This window comes from Octopus bimaculoides, chromosome 16 (assembly GCF_046866305.1).
Source record: "Octopus bimaculoides isolate indiv1 chromosome 16, ASM4686630v1, whole genome shotgun sequence".
Taxonomy (NCBI): domain Eukaryota; kingdom Metazoa; phylum Mollusca; class Cephalopoda; order Octopoda; family Octopodidae; genus Octopus; species Octopus bimaculoides.
In genome coordinates, this window is record NC_142943.1 from 24,039,867 (window position 1) to 24,065,954 (window position 26,088).

Consider the following 26,088-nt stretch of genomic DNA (forward strand, 5'->3'; position numbering starts at 1 on the left):
ATTAGTCATGATGGGTATATTGGGCTTTGTATATTTTACCCCAGTGTCACTTTGATGGCATGCACTGCTCTCTCATTCAATAATAATAATAATAATAATAATAATAATAATAATAATCCTTTCTACTAAAGGCACAAGTCCTGAAATTTTGTGGGAGGGGGCTACTTGATTACATCAACTCCAGTACTCAACTGGTGCTTAATTTATTGACCCTGAAAGGGTGAAAGGCCAAGCTCACCTCACAGAATCTGAACTCAGAACGTCAAGACGGATGAAATGCTGTTAAGCATTTTGCCCGGTGTGCTAACAATTCTGCCAGCTTACCACCTTAATGATGAAATGATGATGATGATAATAATAATAATAATAATAATAATATTCGTTGTTATTGTTATTTCTTTATCAACTCTGTAACATTTGAAACCAGGAATATAAAATACTATAAATCAGAATGTACAAAGTTCTTTGTTCCAATGATAATTAAACCAATAATTATTCCTATAGTCATATCACTTCAAGTTTACGACTGTAGTGAGAGAATGCTGCAATAGTCACTTCTTTCCAAATGTTATTGGCAATTTATGAATCTCTAAGAACAACTGTACTGGATTTTCTGCACGGAATAACAAATAATAATGTTTATTTTAAATAGTCCAATACCACAGAAAGAAAACAGGATGTTGTGACATTCATGACTTAGTCAAGAGCGTTTAGTAATATAGGTATAGTGACATGACTTCAACCAGAGCAAAAGCTGTTTCTTCCATTGGCATGAAGCCTAGAATGTTTTGGAGTAGAAGCAGGATTTTGTGACATCCATATCTTCCTCAAGAGAAATAAAATTTAATTAGTATGTCAGCCAGTATCAAAGATTTGCCATCAATAAGTTACTGTTGCCAAAAATATTGTCAGGATCAATGTAAGCTTTCACAGCACGCAACGCACCAATACCAATATCTCCTATGGTATTCTTCAGCCACTTCTTCCGGACTTTGCCCACTGAAAATACAGAGAAAATACTAAATAGAATATGGACACAATGATGGAATACAATAGAGTGTGTTAAGGTAAAAACAGTAGAGAATACAGTGGTGTATGGTAGCAGTTGGAGGTTATCATAGTTTATCTTAGCAGAAGTTGTTAAGGCTTTCCCCACCCATGATGAAGGAAGGGGATTGACCTGCAAGAGTCCTGTGCCGGTGCTGCATAAGTACTCATGCCAGTGCCATGTAAAAGCACTCGTGTAGTGCCACATTAAAAGCACCCAGCACACATTGTAAAGCAGTTGACATTAGGGAGGACATCCAGCCATAGAAACCAAACCAAATCAGACGGGGACCTAGTGCAGCTCTCCAGCTTGCCAGTTCTGGTCAAACCATCCATGCTAGTATGGAAAATGGAAGTTAAAGGGTGGTGGTGGTGGTGGTGGTCGTGGTTGTGGTGGTGGTCGTCGTCATCATCATCGTCGTTGTCATCATCGTCGTTGTCATCATCGTCGTTGTCATCATCGTCGTTGTCATCATCGTCGTTGTCATCATCGTCGTTGTCATCATCGTCGTTGTCATCATCGTCCTTGTCATCATCGTCGTTGTCATCATCGTCGTTATCATCGTCGTTATCATCGTCGTTGTCATCATCGTCATCGTGGTCGTGGTGGTCATGGTGATGGTGGTCGTGGTGGTCGTCGTCAACGTGTGATGATGATGATGATGATGAATATTAGGTATAGTAGTATATTGTCATTGTTAGTGTTCAGGTCAACATCAATCTGTGCTGAAGCAGGTCCTGTGATCAAAGACATTCCAACTATAACTGACCAATATTTCTGTATATTTAAAGTCATAATGACCAAAGAGTACTTCTTTTTAAGGTGAGAGAGTATGGTTTACCAGAGATTTGGTTACTATTTCTAGCAGACTGAGAAATTGCATTGAAGTTGCTTTGTGGAATAATGATGTGTTGTAAGTGGTAGATATAGTGACATCAGATCTATATATTGGTATCGTTGTCTACTTTAGTATGGTTGTTGTGTAGTTTGTATCAAACAAACATACAATATGTAAATAGTCAAACAACCAGATACAATCCACAGACGCATGCCTCTATCTAGTTGAAGATCACACTGCACACTGCAGCATGCAGTGGTTTGTCATAAAGAGCAGTGATTCTCAACCATTTTTTGCCTATGGACCCCTGTGATTCCTATTTTATTCAGGTGCCCCCCACCCCACCCCGCTTAGCCATTTCATGTTTTAAAAAGTCCTATTATACTTTTATAATTAAATGTTATTAAGAATTGTATTAAATTGTTAAGATATTTTGTGTATTGTAGAATTATAACCAGTTAATTATTGCACATAAATTTTAACAACAAAACCTTACATGGATCTCCAACAGCCAAATGGACACTGGTTGAGAACCACTGATGTAGAGTTAAGTATGGTCATCCAAGAATATTTCACTCTTTCCACTATCATTTCTATTCCTGTATGCTATAAACTTTGGTAGTAGTTGAACCATTTTAGGAAGGTGCAATAGTAGAGTTGGGGGTGGGGCGTGTGTGTGTGTGTGTGAATATGTAATTGTATAGTTTGGAACAAAGTATATTTGTGCATGTCCAGGTAGTCTTTGATTTTTGAATATTTTCATTTCATTGAGTAAGATGGTCCGTGGATGTGGTTAGTATGTAGCCTATAACTATATAGTGCATCCAGATACTTCAATGTGACATTATAAGACTCTTTCAGCAAATTGTTAATGGAAGAATATAAATCCAGGGATAATCCAGATTAAGTCTGCATCATTGTGATAAGAAGATATGCAATAAACAGTTTCAATTTAGGCACAATGCCAGCAATTTTGAAGGAACTGGCTAGACTATCACATTGAACCCAGTACTTATTTTCCAGTCTGGCACATATTCTAATAGTCACTTTTGCTGAACCACTAAAGTTACAGGGATGAAAACAAACCAACACTGGTTGTCAAGTGGTGAGACATGCACTGACACATAGTCAGTGTCTACTCCATTCTGTTCTTCTAAGGTGTGTATCCTTATGTGCACATGCGTTTGTGTCCTTGACACAAACGCAATCTTAGAAGAACAGAATGGAGTAAGTGGAGCAAGACCACACGAAAATGATAAGTGTCGCTGAAGAGGTCACAGATGTGTGACGAAAGATTTCCGGACAATAGACACGAGTTAAAATAATAAAATAAGAACAGTAATAAATGAATGAAGAAGAAATATATAGTGTGTGTGTTTATTTGGCAAAAAAAAAAAAAATGACCATCCCGAAGATGATGATGATGATATATAATCATAAATATATAGGGATTAGCAGTAGCCTGCTTCTCCAACATACTGAGAATTCAGAAATAGCAGCCAAAGAACTACTGATTCCAAAACTACAAATTGGCTGCTATTTCTGAATTCTCAGTATGTTGGAGAAGCAGGCTACTGCTAATCCCTATATATTTATGATTATAAATGGTTTTACCGATAAAGGTTTTTTATACTGAGCTACCCGGCAAAATTGTTAATTATTAATTTTATTACTAATTGACGATTCCCTGCCCTATATATCTATATATATATATATATATATGTAGTTGAAATTTATAGAAAGACAAAAGATGAAGACAGGTGTGTGAACAACAAGGTGTATTAGTTTGATGCTTGGGAAAATGAAAATATATATATATATATATATATATATATATATATATAGGCGTAGGAGTGGCTGTGTGGTAAGTAGCTTGCTTACAAACCACATGGTCCCGGGTTCAGTCTCACTGCGTGGCATCTTGGGCAAGTGCCTTCTACTATAGCCTCGGGCCGACCAATGCCTTGTGAGTGGATTTGGTAGACGGAAACTGAAAGAAGCCTGTCGTATATATGTATATATATATATGTATGTGTGTATGTGTTTGTATGTCTGTGTTTGTCCCCCCAACATCGCTTGACAACCGATGCTGGTGTGTTTATGTCCCCGTAACTTAGCGGTTCGGCAAAAGAGACCGAAAGAATAAGTTCTAGGCTTCCAAAGAATAAGTCCTGGGGTCGATTTGCTCGACTAAAGGCGGTGCTCCAGCATGGCCACAGTCAAAAGACTGAAACAAGTAAAAGAGTAAAAGAGTATATATATAGGGAGAATTCACAAAAAGCAACAGACGAAGACAGGTGGTGTTGAAAACAAATAGATATATAACACTCAGAAACTGAGAAAGTCTTCAACGTTTCGAGCCTACGGAAAGAAACAAGGAGAGAAACAAGGAGAGGAAAAAAAAAGGAGAGAAAAAAAAAGGAGAGAAACAAAAAGGAGAGAGAAAAAATGTGTGTAGTGGTCAGCAATCTATCATGGTAATTTTTTTTTTTTTTTGCCAAATAAACACACACACTATATATTTCTTCTTCATTCATTTATTACTGTTCTTATTTTATTATTTTAACTCATGTCTATTGTCCGGAAATCTTTCATCACACATCTGTGACCTCTTCAGCGACACTTATTTTCATGTGGTCTTGCTCCATTTACTCCATATACACATATATATATACACATGAACGTCAGGCTTCTTTCAGTTTCAGTATACAAAATGCACTCACAAAGCTTTGGTTAGTCCAAGGCTATAGTAGAAGACACTTGCCCCGATCCCAACCACTTTACAGAGTATAATGAGTGCTTTTCTCACTGTCATACACCATTGCACTGCAATACACACAAAGAAGTAAGAGTACTTACCTCCATGATGATGGGAAATACTACCAGCATTAGCAAGAATTTCATTTCGTGCTTTACACTTAAAGTAAAAATAAATAGATAAATAGATTAATGTAAAGAGGAAATGCTAACAGCAAACTTTAAAGTAATAGTGAAGCAATTACAAGTAAAAAAATCCACATACACAAAGAACAATGGGTGACAGTAAATACAACAAAAAGAACATGCTAGATATCACTCTTGAAGTAAAAAATAAATATGGGGTCATCCCATAAATAACGTGCTTTTTTTTATACTTCTTTTACTTTTGAAAATTAAGATAAACGAAGTTCTTTTTTAATCTAAAATATACTCTCCTTCCTTTTCTACAATGCTCTTCCATCTATCTGGTAGATTTGCAAGGTTCTTCTTCCAAAATTCACTTGTCCGTGACAAAAAATACTCCTCCAGTACTGTTCTGACTTCGTCTACAGAATTCATATTTTTTCCATCCAAATGATTTTGAAGACTGCAGAATAAATGATAATCAGATGGGGCAATGTCCAGTGAATGTCATGGGTGGGGCACTGTTTCCCATTGAAACTACTCCAGCCTTTAGAATGTCATCCTCGCTGTATGTGGCCAAACATTATCCTGATGGAAGACCACCTTTTGTCTTGAAACCAAAGATGGTCGTTTTCCTTCTAGCCCTGACTTAAGCCGCTCAAGCTGCTTGCAGTAGATCTCCTTTGTTATTGTTTGGTTTGGGTTTAACAGTTCAAAGTAGACTAAACCTTTCGCATCCCACCAAAAAGATAACAATACCTTATGTGGGTGAAGACTTTTTTTAGCCTGGAGTGCCAGTGTTTCTCCTTTCCCTACCCACTGTCTTTGGTGCTTGACATTTTTATAGAGAACCCACTGCTTGTCACCAGCCACTATTCAGTCCAAAAGCTCTACAGATCTTCTTATATGAGGCTCATCTTCTAGGCTGTAGTTTCTGGCTCAAAATTTCTGGACCCACTGTTGACATTGACTTATGCATATTGTCCAATCCCCATATACTGCATTAATATTCCTTGCACTTTCCATTGCATTGTTGCCTTAATTTAACTCCTAAAGCAAAATATACTGAATAAGCTTTTTTGTCACTTCCATTATTGCTTTGAAAAAATAAATTAAAATCGAACTGCACTCTTCAAAACTTGCACTACGAATAAGTACAAAGGTAAAATTACTACCTGCTTTTATAGCAAATTGATGCAGGTAGTTTATCCCATCCTCCTCTGACTTTTAGTTCATACAATTGAAAAATCCGCATTATTTATGAGACGACCCAATAGATACCTTTCCCCTTTTATCTTTTACTTGTTTCAGTCATTAGACTGTGGCCATGCTGGGGCCTCACTACTTATTTTCGTTTTAAGCCTGGTACTTATTTTATCAGTCTCTTTTGCTGAACCACTAAGTTATGGAGATGTAAACACACCAGCACCAGTTGTCATGCAGTGGTGGGGGACAAACACAGACACACACAAAGCTTTGGTAGGCCCAAAGCTATAGAAGACACAGTGGGGCTGTACCTGAAACTGTGTGGTTGGGAAGCAAAATTCTTCCTACACAGCCACACACACATGCCTCAAATAAATAAGTTTATGTAAAGAGAAAAGTTCCTTAGATATAAAAATGTCACAAGTTGAATCTGTGAATACCATACAGGCAAATCTGTTGGACCCAAATCTATCATTCAGTAATTGTGTGGTTGTTGTATTTGTACCAGTTTCACTCACACTAGCCTCATATTTACTTCTGTCCAGAACTGTATGAGTAAACATAATAAACATAACTAAGATACAATCCAATAAGTCAAAATTCAACACACTCAATAATCTTCATTGAATGAAACTACTCAACTGAGAGGTTATGCATGGCTTCACTATATTCCATGTTCGTGATCTGTAATCAATCCCTTCACCAATGATTGAATTTTCAGCACAAGTCAACTGATAGCAGGCACATTTTCCATCACCTTGACAATACTATCTTTATCAAATAACAACACTCTATAGTCACAAGGTTAGCAATGTTCTGAATTTTTCCTGTTCATTTGTGAATGATTAGATCAGTGTGAAGGGAACAACAGCATTAGAGTACATTCAATATGTAATATCCCATAAGGCAGTGTGTTGGCAGACTCATTAGCATGCTGGGCAAATGCTTAGCAGAATTTCATCCATCTTTACATTCTGAGTTCAAATTCCGCCAAGGTCAACTTTGCCTTTCATCCTTTCAGGATCAATAAAATAAGTACCAGTTGAGTACTGGGGTTGATGTAATTGACTTACTGCTACCTCGAAATTGCTGGCCTTGTGCCAAAAATTTAAACCAATATGTAATATCCTGCATGAGATTTGTCAGCCTTTCGTGGTTTTTTCACTATCCATTGTAAACCACAATAAATTATAAACTAGATTATCAGATTCATCTTATGTAATTTTCCATGTTTTTCAGTCCCTAAAAACTGGATTATAGGCATGTAATGGAAAACATAAATCCATGAAAATTCTAGTAAATAGTAGTAGTAGCAGCGCCACTGCCACCGCAACCATCATCATCATCATTTAACATCCATTACTAAATATTTTCAACTGAAAGTGCTCCCTTCGAAACTGCTGTCTGCAATCATCCATACAGTTCCCACATGTTCAACCATTTCAAAACCATCAATACTACAAAACAGCAATATCAATATTTTCAGTGATATATTAAAAATAAAGAAAGAAAATGAAATGAAGCACAAATACTGACCTCAATTTCTTCATAAGTCTGGACAGGATTGCTCACACCTCGGTAGTTGTAGGCAAAGTAAAAGTAAACACATGCACCACAATCATAGGTTTGTGTAACTCTGTAAACAGCAGAATATTCATTAGTACATCTAACATACACAATTTTATATCCAACAAAAGACTAACATATCAGTGCAATGTTATATTCTACAGAGCACTTTAATATAGGATATATATATACATGTGATACAGACCTGGGCACCAACAACAAGAGCTATGCTCTGTCCTATACATGGGCAACCTGTGGCCCTCAACATGTTGTGCAGTCCTCGACAAATTTCTAGGTTACTAATTTCATACTAAGACAAATAAGATTTCATACTAAGACAAATAAGATTTCATACTAAGACAAATAAACTTTCGTACTAAGACAGATAAAATTAAGAACTGCTAAAAATTCAGTGTAAAGTGGGCAAGTAATATTTTATGTATGTGTTTTATCATGCAGCCCTCTCCCACATGGAAATGGTACGATGCAGCCCCCAGCTAATGAAAAGTTGCTCATCCCTGCTCTATCCTAAGTAATAGAGATTGCTGTATTTGGAACTGCTCTGATATTAACACCATGTTAGCTCTTCTATCAATCCAGTCAGCATCAATGCTGGAGATTACAGCAAAACCCTTCAGTAGCCATATCCTCATGATCAGCCATATGTCACTACTGCTACTAATACCTATATCAGTCACTGATTGAGTAGAATTTATAAGATGCACTGGTGGTAGAACTATAACCAGGCTCCTCAAGAAATGTCAGAAGAGTGGGGAAGAATGTGGAACCATTTAACAAATTAATAGTTTTCACTTCCAGCTGAATGTTGACAGTTACATTCCTTATCTTCAACACCGTAATTGATTCTAGCTATTTATGTCCTGACCAGGTGTTGTTGGGTAATCTCTTATACCAGATATAATATCAAGCACCATACATTTAGTTCATAAAAGAGTCTTTATTTTCTAAGGGATGGAAGAATATGAATTCAGGGAACTGCATTTCTCACATGTTCAGGTAGGCTATTTCCAATAGAGCAAGCATAGAGACTCACTCCTTGGTTCATATTGTGTCGCTATATGGGGATTACTTAAATGTATAGCCATGTGGTGGCTATTTCAATTGTTGTTCTTATGTAACCCCAGATCTGCCCAGATTAAGCAGTCCTAGTACACTCAAGATGCTGTCATTGTATAGCCCCAAGTCATCTTAATCCAATAGTCCTAGGCACAAAAGTACTCAGCCAAATAATGAGGTCTGATAATAGATTTATTTCTCTAACCATACTGATTGAGTAGGATACATAGTATTTTTAGACTATTGTAGCAGAGCTCCTGGATGTCATGTCTGGGATGTTTGGCAGTGATTTTTCATGTTGTGATAGGTATTATTAAGGTTGAAGCTTGTTGCAGTAATAAACTGTGCCCCTCGTATATCCAAGGGGCACATCACCATCACCACCACCACCACCGGTGGTGGTGGTGGTGATGGTGATGGTGACGATGTATGATACAAATATACAAGTGAGTTTTCTCTTCTTTTCTTTTATTAAAGACAATATGTATTTTCTGCATTGGGGATTCGGTATAGCAGAGTGAATTTGTGTCGTTTTTACAGAAGAATATATATGGATGTATGATGTAATGGGTTAGTCTTTCTAGAAGTTTTGAGAATGTGCAGAGAAGGTTGATGCATCTGTATGATGTTACATCACTTCAATTTTCAGTGCAGTTCAAAATTGAGAAAATTTTGACCAGCTTCCAGGATCTGAGAATTTTACAATGTTGATACAAATACTAGCAGATGTAGCTGACAGTAGTGGTTCTTTCAAACCTTCGGTGTTTTAGGTGTATGTTTTATGATTTTGCTTGGCCTTGAGACTTTTGGAATTTTAGATTTCTTTCTCGAGTGTCTGATGTAATGAAGGAATCAAAATCCTATTTTGGATGGACAATGCATATTTTTGTCTTCTGTTCTTGGATTTTTCATATGGTTACCAGGAGTTCAATTTTGAGAAAAACCTGATAAGGGTGCTTGTGTGATGTTACCATATAGGTATATTATATGAAGTTGTTATTGTGACATTGAATGTCATGTGACTGTTATTGTAGATGCTAAATATTGTGAAATAAATGTACTAGTGGTTAAGTTGCTTGATATTGTATCAGGCATAAGAGACAAATCAATTATTCAAACTCAGCTGTACCTTTCTTTTTTTTAGGAGAGTTGATATCTAACATTGATATCAGTGGAAACTTGATATCTAAGCATTAACAGTTACAGCAGTGAACAGAACTTCCCGCACGAAGGGGCATAACTGTCAACATCCACTAAACAGTGACGAATAATAATTTGTAATAAATATCGCACAAATTACTCTATATAGTATTTTACTGTTGGTTTTGTAGAGTATGTTCACTAAATATTTGTCAGTTTTCTGTTTTCCTATAATTTATTACTTTTGTTATTTTTATTTGTTTGTTTAGTTGTTCGATGTTGACTTTATTTCAGTTATCTGTAGTTTTTGGTATATTGTGTTTAAGCTTTATATATTTTCTATCAATTTTGTGAAGTTGGTTATTTCTGTATGTGAATATGATTGTATTTTCAATGTTGTTTTGTGTGATATGTTTTTTTTTAGCTGTATCTGTAATTGTTTTGTTGAATGTATGTAACAATAGTATCTTTGTTAATGACTGTCATGTTGCTGAAATCTAAAATTTTTGGTTCTGTTTCTACATATTTGAAGTTTGTAAAAGTCATTTTGTTTCCTTTATTGATAAGGATGTGGTTTATGATGATAATTAGCAGGTGGGTGAGAAAAGGTGGGAAACCGTTTGCCAAATAATTGTGGTATGTAAGTGTGAAGTAAGAGTAATTTGGTGGGAAGAGGAGGACTGTTGCACCTGCCCTAATAAGACATGTGTTGTTTGGGGAATGCAGAGTTGAATTGCAATATTGTTTCATCTTTTTTGTTGTCTCATAAATGTGATAAAGTGTAACAAGAAAACAATGCTATATTGTAGATCTGTCTAACAGACCTTAAAAGATGAATTACTCTACGATGATAATGGGACGCTTTTAATATTTATCCCCACTTAAATGTGGATGTTCTGTTAGAACAAACTATACTGAGATAGATACCATGAGAGAAACTCTCATATTGGCTTTTGGTGCAAAATACACTATTCTGATGTTATTTTCTTGCACTCATACTATCTCCCCAACTTCCCTCGGAACCTGCATAAAACGTTTTTCCCCAAGTCTCCTCCCAGAGCATCAGAACTCTAGAATTCCCTCTTCACCTACGTTTTTCCTTCTGTCATTGACAACTATCAACTGCATCAATCTCACCATCTTAAACAATTTATAAAGGTCAACTAAACTATTAGAAAAAAAAAGTGCATAATGTTTATATATTACAAATGTTGTAGCTAGAACCAACTACTCATCCAGAGTTTAACAGAGGCCAACAGATCAAGGGATTTTTCTAACAAATGTACATTATCAATACTGAATGACAGAAGTAGCAGGGATACTCACCGACATGTTATATAAGGAGGCCACTGTATTCCTCTCTCTTTGCACTCTTTGTACACTCGATGTTTGACATTACGGCAAAGGTCAATAACTCTATAATTATATGAAAAAATAGTAAACATTTACTTTTCTTTCTGTTATCTTTTGCTTGAGTTTTCACATTTTAATACAACCTCACCACGAAATATTTAGACATGACACGTTGACAAGTAGGACTGTACTCAAAACACACACACACACACACACACACACACACACACTACATATCTACATCAGCTCAAAGTATCTTAACACACTAACTCCACCCAGTCATGGGTTCTTTCTCTCCATCACACACAACTCAAACATACAATAAATACATGCATGGCACAGATATGGCTGTGTGGACAAGAAGTTTGCCAGTTTCTGGTTCATTCCTACTACATAGCACTCCAAACAGTGTCTTTTACTACAATAATTCCAGCTGACCAGTGACTTATGAGCAAATTTGGTAGATGGAAATTACACACAGACGGATAGGCAGTGTTTCTCTTGTTTTTCTGTCTCAGTCATTAGACTGTGGCCATGCTGGGGCTGTATCTTGAAGAATCTTTAGTTGAATTTATCATCCCCAGTACTTATGTTTTTGTTAAGCCTGGTATTTATTCTATTGGTCCCTTTTGCCAAACTGCTCAGTTACAGGGATGTAAACACACCAATATCAGTTGTCAAGTAGTGGGAGAGGGGACAAACACAGACATAAGGACACACACACACACACACACACACACTCATACACATATATAATAATCTGCTTGTTCATTTGCCCATTATACATTAGTTAGAGAGGTGGGGGTGGAGTGAGTGAGGTGGAGTAAGTGTGAGAGAGAGAGAGAGAGAGAAAGAGAGGAGAGAACAGTAAAGAAAGATGAGAGGAAGAAGTCGAGAAAGGTGATTTATACTAATACACTTGGGCCAAATGGTCACATGCTCAGCTGAAGGTAGAAGTGAAGAATGAGAGAAAAAGAGGGAGAGAGAAGTGTTAACAACGTGCAGTGGCGTGGGGAAGGAATGCTTATTACATGGTTAAAAAGTTAGCTGAAGGAAAAGGTGGATAGAGAGAGATGGACAGGGGAGGCAGTTATATTCAGAGAGAGAGAGAGAAAGAGGCAGATAGTGATGGTGGTGGTGGTGTGTTGATAGTGAAAAGTAGTTTTTCATATTGAGCTAATTTTTTTTTATAATTGCAATTATTTATCGTCTACTCACATAAAAAATTGATATTTGTTTATAAGGGTTAATTTAACCTAAACTCTGGATTCACAAGAAACATGTTTGCAAGATGCCTCAGAGAGAATGCGCAGATATAGAGCATGGATCAGAGAGAAACAGCGAGAAAATATAATAAAAAGAGGTAAAAGCCAACACTGACAGAGACATGAGGAAATGAATGTAGACGAACGTCAAGAATATTTAAAGAAAGCTTGATTAAGAATGCTATAAAAATGCAAATCATCCTCCCTCCCTTAAATAGGTCCTCTTAATTTTTTCCATTCCATGGAATTTCCATAGGTCCCACTAGTATATATATACATATATCATCATCATCATCATCATCATTTAATGTCCGTTGTCCATGCTGGCATAGGTTGGATGGTTTGACTGGGCTGTCACACTGGAAGGCTGCACCAGACTCCAGTCTGATTTGGCATGGCTTTCTATGACTGGATGCCCTTTCTAACGCCAACCACTCCAAAAGTGTAATGGGTGTTTTTACGTGCCACCAGCACAGGTCCTATTTGTGTGACACTAATATCTACCACGACTGTGATTTTGCTCAGCTTTATGGGTCTTCTTCCCAAGCACGACATAATGCCAAAGGTCTTGGTCGTTGCTTCCATAAGGCCCAACACTCGAAAAGAACTCAGCCACCTTGCCTCTGTGAGGCCCAACACTTGAAATGGACTCAGCCATTTGCCTCCATAAGGCCCAAAGCTCAAAGGAACTCAGCCACCCTGCCTCCGTGAAGTCCAACACTAGAAAGGAACTCAGCCACTAGCCTCCATGAGGCCCAATGCTTGAAAAGAACTCAGCCGCTTTGCCTCCGTGAGGCCCAGGCCCAACACTCAAATCGAACTCAGCTACCTTGCCTCCATGACGCCCAACATTCAAGGTTAATTTTCTTATGTACCACCAGCATGGTTGTGTTTAGCTTGACAAGTCCTCTTAAGCAGAGCACATCACCAAAGGTCTCGGTCACTAGTCATTGCCTCTGTGAGGTTCAAGGTTCAAAGATCATGCTTCACTACCTCGTCCCATGTCTTCCTGGGTCTACCTCTAACATAGGTTCCTTCCACAGTTAAAGATCAGCACTTCTTTACACAGCTGTCCTCGTCCATACGCATCACATGACCATAGCAGCGCAGTCGCCTCCCTTGCACACTACATCTGGTTCCTCTTATGCCTAACTTTTCTCTCAAGATGCTTACACTCTGTTGAACATGCATACTGGCACTGTACATCCAACGAAGCATACTGCCTTCATTTCTTTCAAGCCTACGCATGTCCTTGGCTGTCACAGCCCATGTTTCACTGCTGTCTAGCATAGCTGTTTGCACACAGGCATCAAACAATCTACCTGTCACTCAGAGAGAGGTCCTTTGTTGCCAGCAGGGTTAGGAGCTCTCCGAACTTTGCCCAACCTAATCTTATTCTCACAGCTACACTCTCAGAACATCCACCTCCGCTACTAACCTTGTCACCTTGATAACAGAAGGTATCTACTGCCTCTAGCTTGCCCCCTTGGTAGTTAATGGAGTCTATTTTCCGCACACGTTCAGCATTTATTATGCCTTGTACACCTCCAACATACAAAGGATAGTTTCTCTGTCAACCTTCCTTTGATGTCGCTGCACCTTTTGTGTATCCAAAGTTTATACTGGGTACATCTTATGGAATTTCTACCTACTCCTTTTCTACAGATTGAGGGGATTTGTGATTTGTCTCCCTTCCTACTTACTATGACTTTGGTTTTCGCTAGGTTAACCTTAAGGCCCTTTGATTCTAGACCTTGCTTCCATACCTGAAACTTCTTCTCTAGTTCATGTAGTGATTCAGCTATAAGAGCGAGGTCATCAGTATAAAGGAGCTCCCAGGGGTAGCCTGTCTTGAATTTCTCAGTTATTGCCTGGAAGACTATGATGAACAAGACGGGACTGAGCACCGATCCTTAATGAACCCCTACTTGTACCCTGAATTCTTTGCTGTACTCATTGCCCGCCCTCATCCTATTCATGATGTCCCTGTAAAAGGCTTGTACAGCTCTACCAATCACTTGTCTACTCCTAGTTTCTGCATTGACCACCAGATAAGGGATCGGGGGACTCTGTCAAAAGCTTTCTCAAAGTCAATAAAAGCCAAGTACAGAGGTTTATCTTTGGCTAGGTATTTCTCCTGCAGTTGCCTTACCAGAAATATAGCATCAGTAGTGCTTCGACCTGGCACAAACCCAAACTGTATCTCATTTAGACTAACTCTCTCCCTTAGTTGGGCTATGACTCTCTCCATAACTTTCATCACCTGATCCAACAATTTGATACCACTGTAATTATTTCTATCTAAGGCATCGCCTTTACCTTTGCAGCAGTTGACTATGGAGCTGCTACACCAGTCATTGTGTGTGACTCTTTCATGAACCACCTGATTCACAATACAGGTGACTAGATCATAACCCACACTGCCAGATATTTTAAGCACCTCAGTGGTGATTCCTGATAGGCCAGGCGGCTTTTCCTGTCTTCATATCCTTAATTGCTTTATCTATCAGGGTACTGTCAATTCGAATATCTGGTCGCTCTGTTGGGTCAACATTTGGCAGACTTTTCTCCTCCCATTCATTCTCCACGTTCATCAGCCTTTCATAATGGCATCTCCAAGCCTCTTTCTGCGCAGACTCGTTAAAAGCAAGTGCACCATCATCCATGCAGACACATTAATCACCTGTGACATCACAATTTTCTCTCACACATTGTCTTGCAATCCGAAATACTTCAGTTCGTTGGTCCTCATGGCGCTGAACAAAGGCAAACTTCTTTTCTGCTTCTCCCTCGGTTAGATATACTTGTCTCCTAGCTTTCCTTCTGGCTATCTAATACAATTTCCTGCTGCCCCCACTCTTCTAGGCCTTCCAGGCCTGTTTCTTTGCTCTAATAGCCCTGTCTACAGTATTGTTTCCCCACCATGTTATCCTAGGTCTAGAAGGGACTTTGCACCAGCCACAGATTTGGTCTGTGGCACTCAGCAAGTTATCCCACAGGAATTCCCAGTTACCCATACACACACACACACACACAACAGGCTTCTTTCAGTTTCTGTCTACCACATCCACTTATAAGGTTTTGGTCACCCTGAGGCTATAGTAGAAGACACTTGTCCAAGGTGCCATGCAGTGGGACTGACCCTGGATCCATGTAGTTGTGAAGCAAGCTTCTTACCACACAGCCATGCCTGCACCCGTTTGTTGGCATTTTCAGCTAACAAATTTTTCCACTTGCTCTTTTAAAGCCAAACAGAATCAAAACTTCTTTACTTGAAAAACAGATATGGGTTAGTAACAGAAAGAGAATCTGGCTGTAAAAAAATGCTTCAATATTTAGTACTTGTTTGACCTATGCTAGCATGGAAAAATGAAAGAATGACTGGTGATGCATAAACTGGACATATGGTTATGGTTTGAGACTATCAGCTTATAAGTTTTCAGTTTAAGATCTGTTAAGATTTCAAGAGTTATCTCTCATCTTCTAAACACCATGAAACTGACCTTTAAAACATCCCAAGTTTTAAAATGGGTTGGATGGTTTGACCAGAGCTGGTAAGGCTGAAGAGTGCACCAGACTCCATTGCTTGTTCTGTTTTGGTTTCTATAGCATGGTTTCTTTAGCTGGATGTCTTCCCAAATGCCAACCACCCTACAGGATGTACTAGGTGCTTTTTATGTGGCACCAGCAACAGTGCTTTTAACATTCCACCAGCACAAGTGCTTTTTATGTGGCACCAACACCAGTATCAATTTTGCTATGCAAGACAGAATACTAATATATGATGAGAAAAATGTTGTTAATTATAACTTATTAATTACTGATCTATTTAAAATTGAAAAATCTGAGGATCTCCTCTGGATTATTTACAAAACCCTTTATGTAAGAGAACAATAGTAGCTAAATTATAGCTTATAATAAAAATATAAAACAGTCAACTATCATTTGAAGGTCGTATGCTTATTATATTGAAAGGGCTATTTGAAGGTGAATTTATACAGAATGCTTCTACAACATTCCAGCATCATACAGTAGTAAATTAGTTGAGGGGATATTAGGAAGAAAAACAATAACCTTCCAAACATCCACCTATGTCCTCTCTCTGTCTCTTATGCTACTACTACAATGTTCTTTGTTCTTCTGAACATACTTTGATTCTATTCCAATTTCAAAGAATCCCACTCAGTGATCTGTCTCTTTTCCTCTCTTGTCTGTCATATCTATCTTACTCTCAGACCCAAACCTTGTACTAATTATTTTGTTCCTTATTCAAAGTTACATCTTTCTAGAACTTCTTTTGAACCCATATTTTCTCTCCAGGCACTAATCTGCAAACAATTCATACAACACTGACGTAATGCCTATTGGCTGAGCAAGGTTCTTGTTGTCCAATCACCAACCAAAACCATTTATGGGTTAACCACAAGTAACATTAGACACAGAAAATGCAAAGAAGCATTTGCCCTAAGGACTATATGTGGTATACTAAAAATAGGTACAAGAAAAATTATCTCCTCGTTAGACTAACAATTAAAAAAATAACTGTTGAATGAAAGAATGGATAGAAATTATGTTTACCTGTCCCAAGGACAAGAAGTTTCAAATGATTCAGCAACAATGTAATATTCAAAAGCAAGATCCTAGAAATAAACAAATAAATAAATAACAGTGGTGATAACAAAGGATAGCAAAAGAAAAGATTTTTTTTTAATATTTAGGGCAAGGCTATTTGAAAATGTTTGAAAGAGATGAAAAGGATTTAAAATGACTGACAAAAAGTAGAAGGAAGAAGAAAACATTAAAAAAAGCTTAAGAAAAATCAAACTCAATTGAAGTAGAGAGAAGAAAGAAAGCAAGAAGAAAAGAGTAGCAGAGCTACTCACCCGGATATAAGCTATAACAAAAGTCATCATGTATCCTCTTTCACCATTGTCAGCACCACCAGGAAGACCACTAGAAGAATGAAAAAAAAATGAAAAACATGTACCAACATATACATTTTATTAGCACATGTAATCTTTCATTTGGTGTTTTCTCAATCCAAGTACATCTGATGATACTTGAAATAATTTTTAGATAATATATGGATAATCATTTAATTATTTTTCATGGTACAGAGAAAAACTGGACAATTTTAAAATAATTCAATTTTAAGTTTTTTCTTGTTTTGTTTTTTTTTAAATTATCAACATTGAATATCATTGAATACCAGTAATATCAGTCAATTTCAAGAAAAAAAACTAAGTTTTTATACTTCAGAGATAAGTTGATGCTTCAGTTGCAAAGATTTATAAGACTATAAATCTCAATTTTTGTATTTTCTATTATACTAGATGTACCCGCCATGACCTTTAGGGTCACAACCACTCCAAGTTGAAGGTGTCAATGTGCAAACTTCATGCAATAAAATTCTTAAATAACACAGTTCTCCTGTCATTGGTGTGACGACATAAACACAACCAAGTGTTTCTTCTTTGAAAACATTCAAATGGCCTTTAACTTCTTTTTTGCTTGCTTTCTTCTTTGCCATTCTTTGTTCCTATTGTTTCAAGTGAAATACTTGGGTACTTCAGCATAAAGTAATGTTTTCGCAAAGTCATCATTGATGCACAATGAAAAGAATTCTGTTAATGTTGTTCTCATATGTCATTCATTGACAGCCATATATATCCTCATTATTTCTGAGCAATATTCTTTGTTCATCTGAGAGATGAACCTGCATTTCCCACAATTGCAGGTGCTCTTTCATGAATTGAATATCCTAAAATGGATGCAACTGCTTCGGATGGTCCAGTATACCTACCCATTAGATATTGACTAATTTCATTATCATTGTTTATTTGAACAGCAGCTTGGTCATTTCCTTTCAGTGTGTACTTGATGACATACTTAATTTACCTCACTGAGGCAATGATTTCAACATAGCAATGGCATTTGAATGCTCTTAAAAAAAGTTTCATTATAAGGTACATTCCATTTGTTGTTGTTTGTTTTTCTATTCTTATGAGATTGAACTCCTCCCATTGCAATTGATCTTCATCTATGATGAGATAGTCTGTGTTTTTCTGCCTTTTGATTAAGATGATAAAGATATTGTACTTTAAATAAAATAGTAATTTTCCCCTTTAAGAAAAAAAATCAAGTACCCATGATTCAAAACATATCTCATAAAAATATAGGAAGAATTTCTCTTTCAGTCCACGGCACTCGAAAGTTGTATAAATGACTAGCCCGTGTTACATGCAATTGAAGAATTAGACTTTTCTGTTAGATTTTCTCTAATGAGCTGGAATATCTATGATTCAAATTTCATCAAAATTGCAGATGAGGGTTCTTTCCCTCTTTACACACCCTAAAAAAATTCTAATCATGATACATGTATCCCATATTACTGATTTTTATGCGTAGATTCCAAAATTCCAGTCTTATGGAACCTGTTAAAAGGATTTTGCTCCTGAAAAATGGAGGTCATGGAGCTCTAAAATGTAGGAGTTAAGGCCCCTATTGGCGGTGGGTATCTTAATGTCAACCAAAGAAGTTGAATTGTTGAGAATCTTTTTAAGTTGAGTCTTATATCTATTGTTTGAATTTCTTTGAAATAGAAAATATATGTATGTTCACTGGGTTTGTAAAAGAGAGCAAAGCTACAGGAAACCAAAAGATGAATGATCACAATAAGCAGTCAGCTACCCTACCCTAGTCGTTACCACTCCCAATGTAGGATTCCTCACCATACAGGCACAGCCATAAGATGCATTATGGACCTATAACAATTGGAAGGGCGTGACCCAACTCAAATAAACATTAACAACTGTGTGAAGTGAGGGCTAAGAAGAAATGAAAGTGTCACCTCTGGAGTTTGCAAATGACCACTATGCCGATAGGTAACTGGACAGAATAAATTTACAATCTATAAATGTCTTTGAATAACCAGTCACTCATCTGGGAAGGCCTTGTAATCAATGTTACCATCAGGGAACTATGTGTGACCTAGTGATAAAAAAAAAGACTGAAAGGAGGTCTGCAACCATATAACTCAATACTTTGCAACTGAATCAGTGGAGGAAAAGATGCCTCTCATTTACTTGACAATTTATGCACCATATTGCAGAAATCATAATCTAAGTATATCTCAAAGCCAACTCTTACAGTGTTGTACCATTGAATTACAAATAATGTTCATTTTTTATGCTCAGGTGACCCTACAGCTTCCAAGAGTACAACTGTATTCATCATTGCTTAGATAAAAATGACTAAATTGTGGGTGTTAAGTCCCCATGAAGGGGTCTTTCTAACTTCTAAGAAGATGAAATTTTTAGAAATATTACTTCATTTGTGTCTAATATCTATGGTTAAAATTTCATCAACAACCAAAATATACGAATTTTCATGGGGGTTATGGCCCTTATGCATAGAACATAATTTCCAAATTTCATATTCATTCAGTACTTTTGACCTAGTCTTGGATCATAAAAAATGACTAAAATTTGGGAGTTAAGGCCCCCATTAGGGGGTCTTAGAATCCCCATGATAAGTGGAAAGTTTGAGAATACTTCTTGATGTGTGTCAACATTGAAAATTTATGCATTTTCATGGGGGTTCTGCCCCCTTTTACGCCATCTCAAATTCAAAGCAAACATATTGCATTATACCCAACCTTATGCATTGAATCTAAGTTCCAAATAACATAAGGATCCATTCAGTAATTTTGCTCCATGAAATTGTATGAAATTACACGGCATTCTCCCTAGGCTTGGATTTTATGTTCCAAATTTCATTAGGAAGTAATTTCGCAGTAGTTTTCGAATGTATAAGTAACACACAAACACACATAAAGACATTGACTTTTATATAATAGATATGAATATGCACATATACATGTATATATATGTGTGTGTGTATGTATCATATGTGTATATATATATACACACACACACACACACACACACAAAGATAGATTGATAGATACAACTGGGTAGGCAAACAAAAATATGAGACACTGCCTAGTGCTTTTTTTATTTTGATAAGCCTCGTACTTATTCTATCAGTTTCTGCTTCTCAAACCAGTAAGTTATGGGGATGTAAATAAACGAACAGCAGTTGTGAAGCAGTTATGAAAGAGAAACACAGAGACAAAGACACACACATACACTTACATATATACATACATATCTATATACGATTGATTTCTTTCAGTTTCTGTCTATGAAATCCACTCACAAGGCTTTGGTTGGTCTGAAGCTATAGCAGAAGACACATGCAAAGTCACCACACAGTGGGACTGAACCTAGGACCATGTGTTTTGGAACCAAGTTTCTTACCACACAGCCACACCTGCACCTATGTATGTGTGTGTGTGTGTGTGTGTGGGTGTATATATGTATGCAAGTATATATGTGTATATATATGTGTACATCTATATATATATATATATATATATATATATATATACAGATATACATGCATGCATATACATCTATATCTATATTTATACATCTATACATATACAACTATATATATATATATATATATACACCTATACATATAGATGTATACATCTATATATATATATATATATATATATATATATACATGTATATATATACATCTATATATATACATGTATATATATATACATCTATATATATATATACATTTGTGCAGATATATATATATATATATCATCATCATCATCGTTTAACGTCCGCTTTCCATGCTAGCATGGGTTGGACGATTTGACTGAGGACTGGTGAAACCGGATGGCAACACCAGGCTCCAATCTAATTTGGCAGAGTTTCTACAGCTGGATGCCCTTCCTAACGCCAACCACTCAGAGAGTGTAGTGGGTGCTTTTACGTGTCGCCCGCACGAAAACGGCCACGCTCGAAATGGTGTCTTTTGTGCCACCCGCACAAGCCAGTCCAGGGGCACTGGCAACGATCTCACTCGAAAATCCTACGGGAGCCAGTCAGGCGGTACTGGCAACGGCCACGCTCAAAATGGTGCATCTCATGTGCCACCCGCACAAGAGCCAGTCCAGGGGCACTGGCAACGATCTTACTTGGCTTGCTGGGTCTTCTCACGCACAGCACATTTCCAAAGGTCTCGGTCAGTAGTCATCGCCTCGGTGAGGCCCAATGTACGAAGGTCTTGCCTCACCACCTCAGCCCAGGTCTTCCTGGGCCTACCTCTTCCACGGGTTCCCTCAACTGTTAGGGTGTGGCACTTTTTCACGCAGCTATCCTCATCCATTCTCACCACATGTCCATACCAGCGCAATCGTCTCTCTTGCACACCACAACTGATGCTTCTAATGTTCAGCTTTTCTCTCAAGATACTTATATATATATATATATATATATATATATATATATATATATATATGTATGTATGTATATATTATTTATATGTATGTATGTATATATGTATGTATGCCTGTATATATGTGCGATAATAGTTTCACTTTAATAGTTTCAGTATTAAAGTGAAACTATTAAAGTGGAAAACAATAGAGAGATGTTATCGGTAATACTGGAATAGTGGATGAGCTATTATATTGCTCTGGGCTTGCACTAGGCAAGAAGTTAAAAATTTTTTTGGCCTAAGACACTACATGGACCCTAAATAAGGCATGTGTAAAATTTGAATGAAATTGGTTGTGTAGTTCTCGAGTTTTAGGGATTCACATAGACACACAGACAGACACACACACACAGACAGACACACACACACACACACACAGACACACATTCTCATCTTTATATATATAAAGGGAAGAAAAACGAAAGTAAGAAAAAAGGACAGACCACAGAGGCTCCGACAACTTTTTGAAGCATCGACATTTTCAACTTGATTTTTTTTCTTAAAAGGGAAAATGACTATTTTATTTGTAATCTTTATCATCTTAATCAAATGGCAGGAAAACAGGTGGACAAGCTTTAAGTGTTAGTATAATATAGATTTTTAGTATTACATTATCCAGCTATGAAAAAAATATACAGATGGAAAAGACATTTTCCAAAATATATTTTCATATATTTAACCTGATCAATAAGGATGCAGGTGCAGCTTTAATGATGAGGTTCAATATACTTATATCCAACTTATTCTATGAATTATGATAAAATTTATGGTTACGGTAGACATACAAGGCAAGGTCTGGATTACATCAATTGTCACAGTAAGAAAAATATTCTTGAGATAGCTCCAGTTTTGAAGTACAGATAATAAGCATTACTAACATTTGTGGACATCAGTTCAGCTGGTATCAAATATTTTACTGGATGCATTAATACAAGTAGGTCAAGGAAAAAAACCTGTCAAAATGAAAACTTTTCCATTCATATAAAATTAGATGGATTTATTTAAAATCAAATATTTTTATCTTAATTTCCAAAATGATAATTATATTTATTCAACTGTGTGAAAATAAAAAATTATAAAGAAATCAAGGTAGAGTAGCTACGTACTAGCATGTTCAACTACTGGCAACACACAAATAGTGCAAACTTGGTAGCAACATTGCAATGAGCTCCCAGACGAAATAATCCAATGGACACGATTGTAGGTTTGGTAATTGGGAAACAGTCCAGCTTAATAACAATATTTGTTCTAACAACTGATGTAAATACTCAACTGAGAATGATAAATACATGAATTTCTTTAAAAAACATTTTAGCAAAAGCTACACAAATGACGGAATCAGTAGGATTTTCTTTACTAGTTTCAGCTTGAGGGGCCACAGCCATGCTGGGGCATCACTGTTAGATATTGACCAACAGACTGAAACTTCAGTATTCAGTTATCAATTACTGGTAATGCACTATATCAGAAGCTGAATGTTAATTTCTCTAACATTAAATGAGGATGCAGCAGGTATGTTGTATAATGCACCAACATTTCATTAGCATGAAGTACTGACTTTAAATCTCTATCGTTTTAATAATGCTAACTTACTAAATATACACAACATAAAGATAAACTCTTCTATATTGCTCTATTGATCCAGTAACTTAGAAAATATCTACCTTCATTTTAGTAATTCAATATTAAGACAACTTAAGGCAGCAGGTTGGCAGAACCGTTTTCATCTGTCTTTACATTCTGAGTTCAAACTCCATTGAGGTTGACTTTGCCTTTCATCCATTCAGGATCAGTAAAATAAGTACCAGTTGAGTACTGAGTTGATACAATCGATTTAGCTCCTTCCCCAAAGTTGCTGGCCTTGTGCCAAAATTTGAAATCAACATTAAGACAAGATAAAATTTGGAAATTCTTTCACTGATTTCTACTGTCACCACTGCTACTGCCGATACTACACTACTACTACTACTGTTGCTATCACTACTACTATTATAACCCCTGCAGCTTTTTATGTTTTCCCAGTACATGGGGATTGAAAATAGTTTAAATAGAATAAAACAATATCAAATAAAACAATTAAAAAAATAATAGAAAGCTTCATTCAATTCTAACAGAAGGGTAATGATAAATATTATTTTCTAATTTCCAAAATCTTGTAAAGAATTAGCAAGATTTCAAAATTTCATTAAAAAAAACCTACCGGAATTTGGCAACAATTGCATAGACTTGCTTCTCTAATGCAGCAACCTCCTTTCAAATAAAAACAAAATATAAAAATAAACTTTAAGTTGGTATAGATATGTTTAGGACAAATTTCAACTTGTATAAAATTAGATCATATTATAAGAAAATATCTCAGGAATATTTTTTTGAGGTAGCTTACATAGATCAGAATGGTATAGAGAGGGAATAGGTAGCTGTTGTTAAACCTCATTGAACTCTATTTGAACAGACATTTTATACAGAGATATGAGATCATGTGATGAATCTTGCACCGATCTTGTATGACTACAGAATCATAGATTAAAAATCACATGACTCTTAATAGTGCAGTCCATGTGGTTAAATATAAGTACCATGTAAAGCCAGGAAGAATAGTAGAACTGAAGAATATTTTTCCAATTTGCAATACTGAATACAACTCCATCCTAAGAGATTAAAAGAGGTAACAGGAAACCATACCAGAGAATTGTTCCCAAAATAATCCACTAGGATTCTCTACTTAAACCATATAGCCATACATGTATGCAACAACACAAGCCATACTATACAGGTCTAGAGTAAATCATGTAACAAAGTATAAGATGTGGAACCAATACCATCACCGTCATCATTCTCATTATGAATGTCATCATCATTTTGTTTACAAAGATGGATTCCTCTCCAATTCTCAACCAATCAAATATAGAGACATATTTTATCACCGAAGCATGAAACTCAAACCAATTTTAGTCAATGTAAGCTGCCTGTTTCTCTTTTGCTTCAAACTAAAGCAATAAAAGTTGATATACCAATGAAGATATATGTGATGATGGTTTAACACTAGTTAAACCCAACATCATGATTAAACAATTTGCTTAACTGCATTTACAAACAATTCTGGTAATTCATACAAAAATAAATTTTTCAGTCCCTTTAAACTAATAACAGTATGACAAAAGACCAATAAGTTACACGACACACCACAGAAATGGCTGTGTAGTAAGAAGCTTGTTTCCCAACTATATAGTTCCAGGATCAGTCCCACTGCATGGCACCTTGGGTAACTGTCTTGAGTCAACTAAAGCCTTGTGAGAAGATTTGGTAGACGGAAACTGAAAGAAGCCTATTGTATATATATGTATTTATGTGTATGTGTCTGTGTTTGCCCTGCCACCATCACTTGACAATCAATGCTGGTGTTTATATCCCCATAACTTAGTGGTTTGGCAAAATAGACTAACAAAATAAGTACTAGGCTTACAAAGAATAAGTCCTGGGGTCGATTTCTTCAACTAAAACCCTTTAAGGCAGTGCTTCAGCATGGCCGCAGTCAAATGACTGAAACAAGTAGAAGAATAAAAGAATAATAACAAAACATAAACAGAAATTTAACACCCTTACCTCTTTTGTACCTTCAAATAACAATGTTGCTACACATAACTTCTCTGGATGAAAACCCTTTAGTTTAGTGATATAAAGTTTCTTTATACCATCTAGAAAACTAGCAAAGATGGAACCAGAATCTGGTTTCAGAGCACGACCTATTAAGAATAAATAAACAATGTAATGAAAACATGATGTTTACACAGAAACAGATGATCATAGACACTCAGAACATACTTACACCATAATTTGCATATTTCATTTATTGTCATCATTTCATTTTAATGTCATTATTTCATGATAGAATATACTGGACCTGACTACAATACTGCATTTCACCATATTTTAATCATATGTCATTTTCTCTCCAAAATCCAAAGTTATTACATCTAACCTCAACACCTCTGGTCAAATTTTCCTTGATTTATCACAAAAAATTTTAGAAACTCAGGGGACCCTTTGAAAGCTAGTGCTTTTCTCCAAATACATAAAATTAAGCGGAAAGGATAAACAGTCAGTCTATCACAAGTAACATTACTAAATGATCAGACACTCCCAACAGCTAGGTGGGTGAATAGCAGAAATATAGGAACAACATTCTCTCTAGAAACATAATTAAACACCAGCAATGAATTTTAACTCATGACCCATAGACAAGTTGTCCACCACCTTAAGCATTCAGCTATCTTTTACTAATGTACAGGTATTCTACACTGGCAGAGATAGAGAGCTTGTTCTCAAATAGGGAATCATTAATGCAAGAC

At 36.5% G+C, this 26,088-nt stretch overlaps 1 protein-coding gene across 2 annotated transcripts in view; it reads right to left on the minus strand.

The window, feature by feature from the left end:
• Window positions 1-378: 378 nt before the first annotated feature.
• The window catches only part of LOC106871118 (alkyldihydroxyacetonephosphate synthase, peroxisomal), an 89,682-nt gene continuing 63,972 nt past the window's right edge, over window positions 379-26,088 (minus strand). For both annotated transcript variants that reach the window (XM_089364267.1, XM_014917430.3), the window contains exons 13-20: window positions 25,343-25,482; window positions 23,940-23,989; window positions 17,260-17,329; window positions 16,955-17,016; window positions 11,085-11,174; window positions 7,512-7,611; window positions 4,746-4,803; window positions 379-999 (exon numbers count right to left, since the gene is read on the minus strand). In XM_089364267.1, the coding sequence (XP_089220393.1) occupies window positions 866-999; window positions 4,746-4,803; window positions 7,512-7,611; window positions 11,085-11,174; window positions 16,955-17,016; window positions 17,260-17,329; window positions 23,940-23,989; window positions 25,343-25,482 (704 nt within the window). In that variant the 3' untranslated portion in view covers window positions 379-865. The remainder of the gene's footprint in view (window positions 1,000-4,745; window positions 4,804-7,511; window positions 7,612-11,084; window positions 11,175-16,954; window positions 17,017-17,259; window positions 17,330-23,939; window positions 23,990-25,342; window positions 25,483-26,088) is intronic.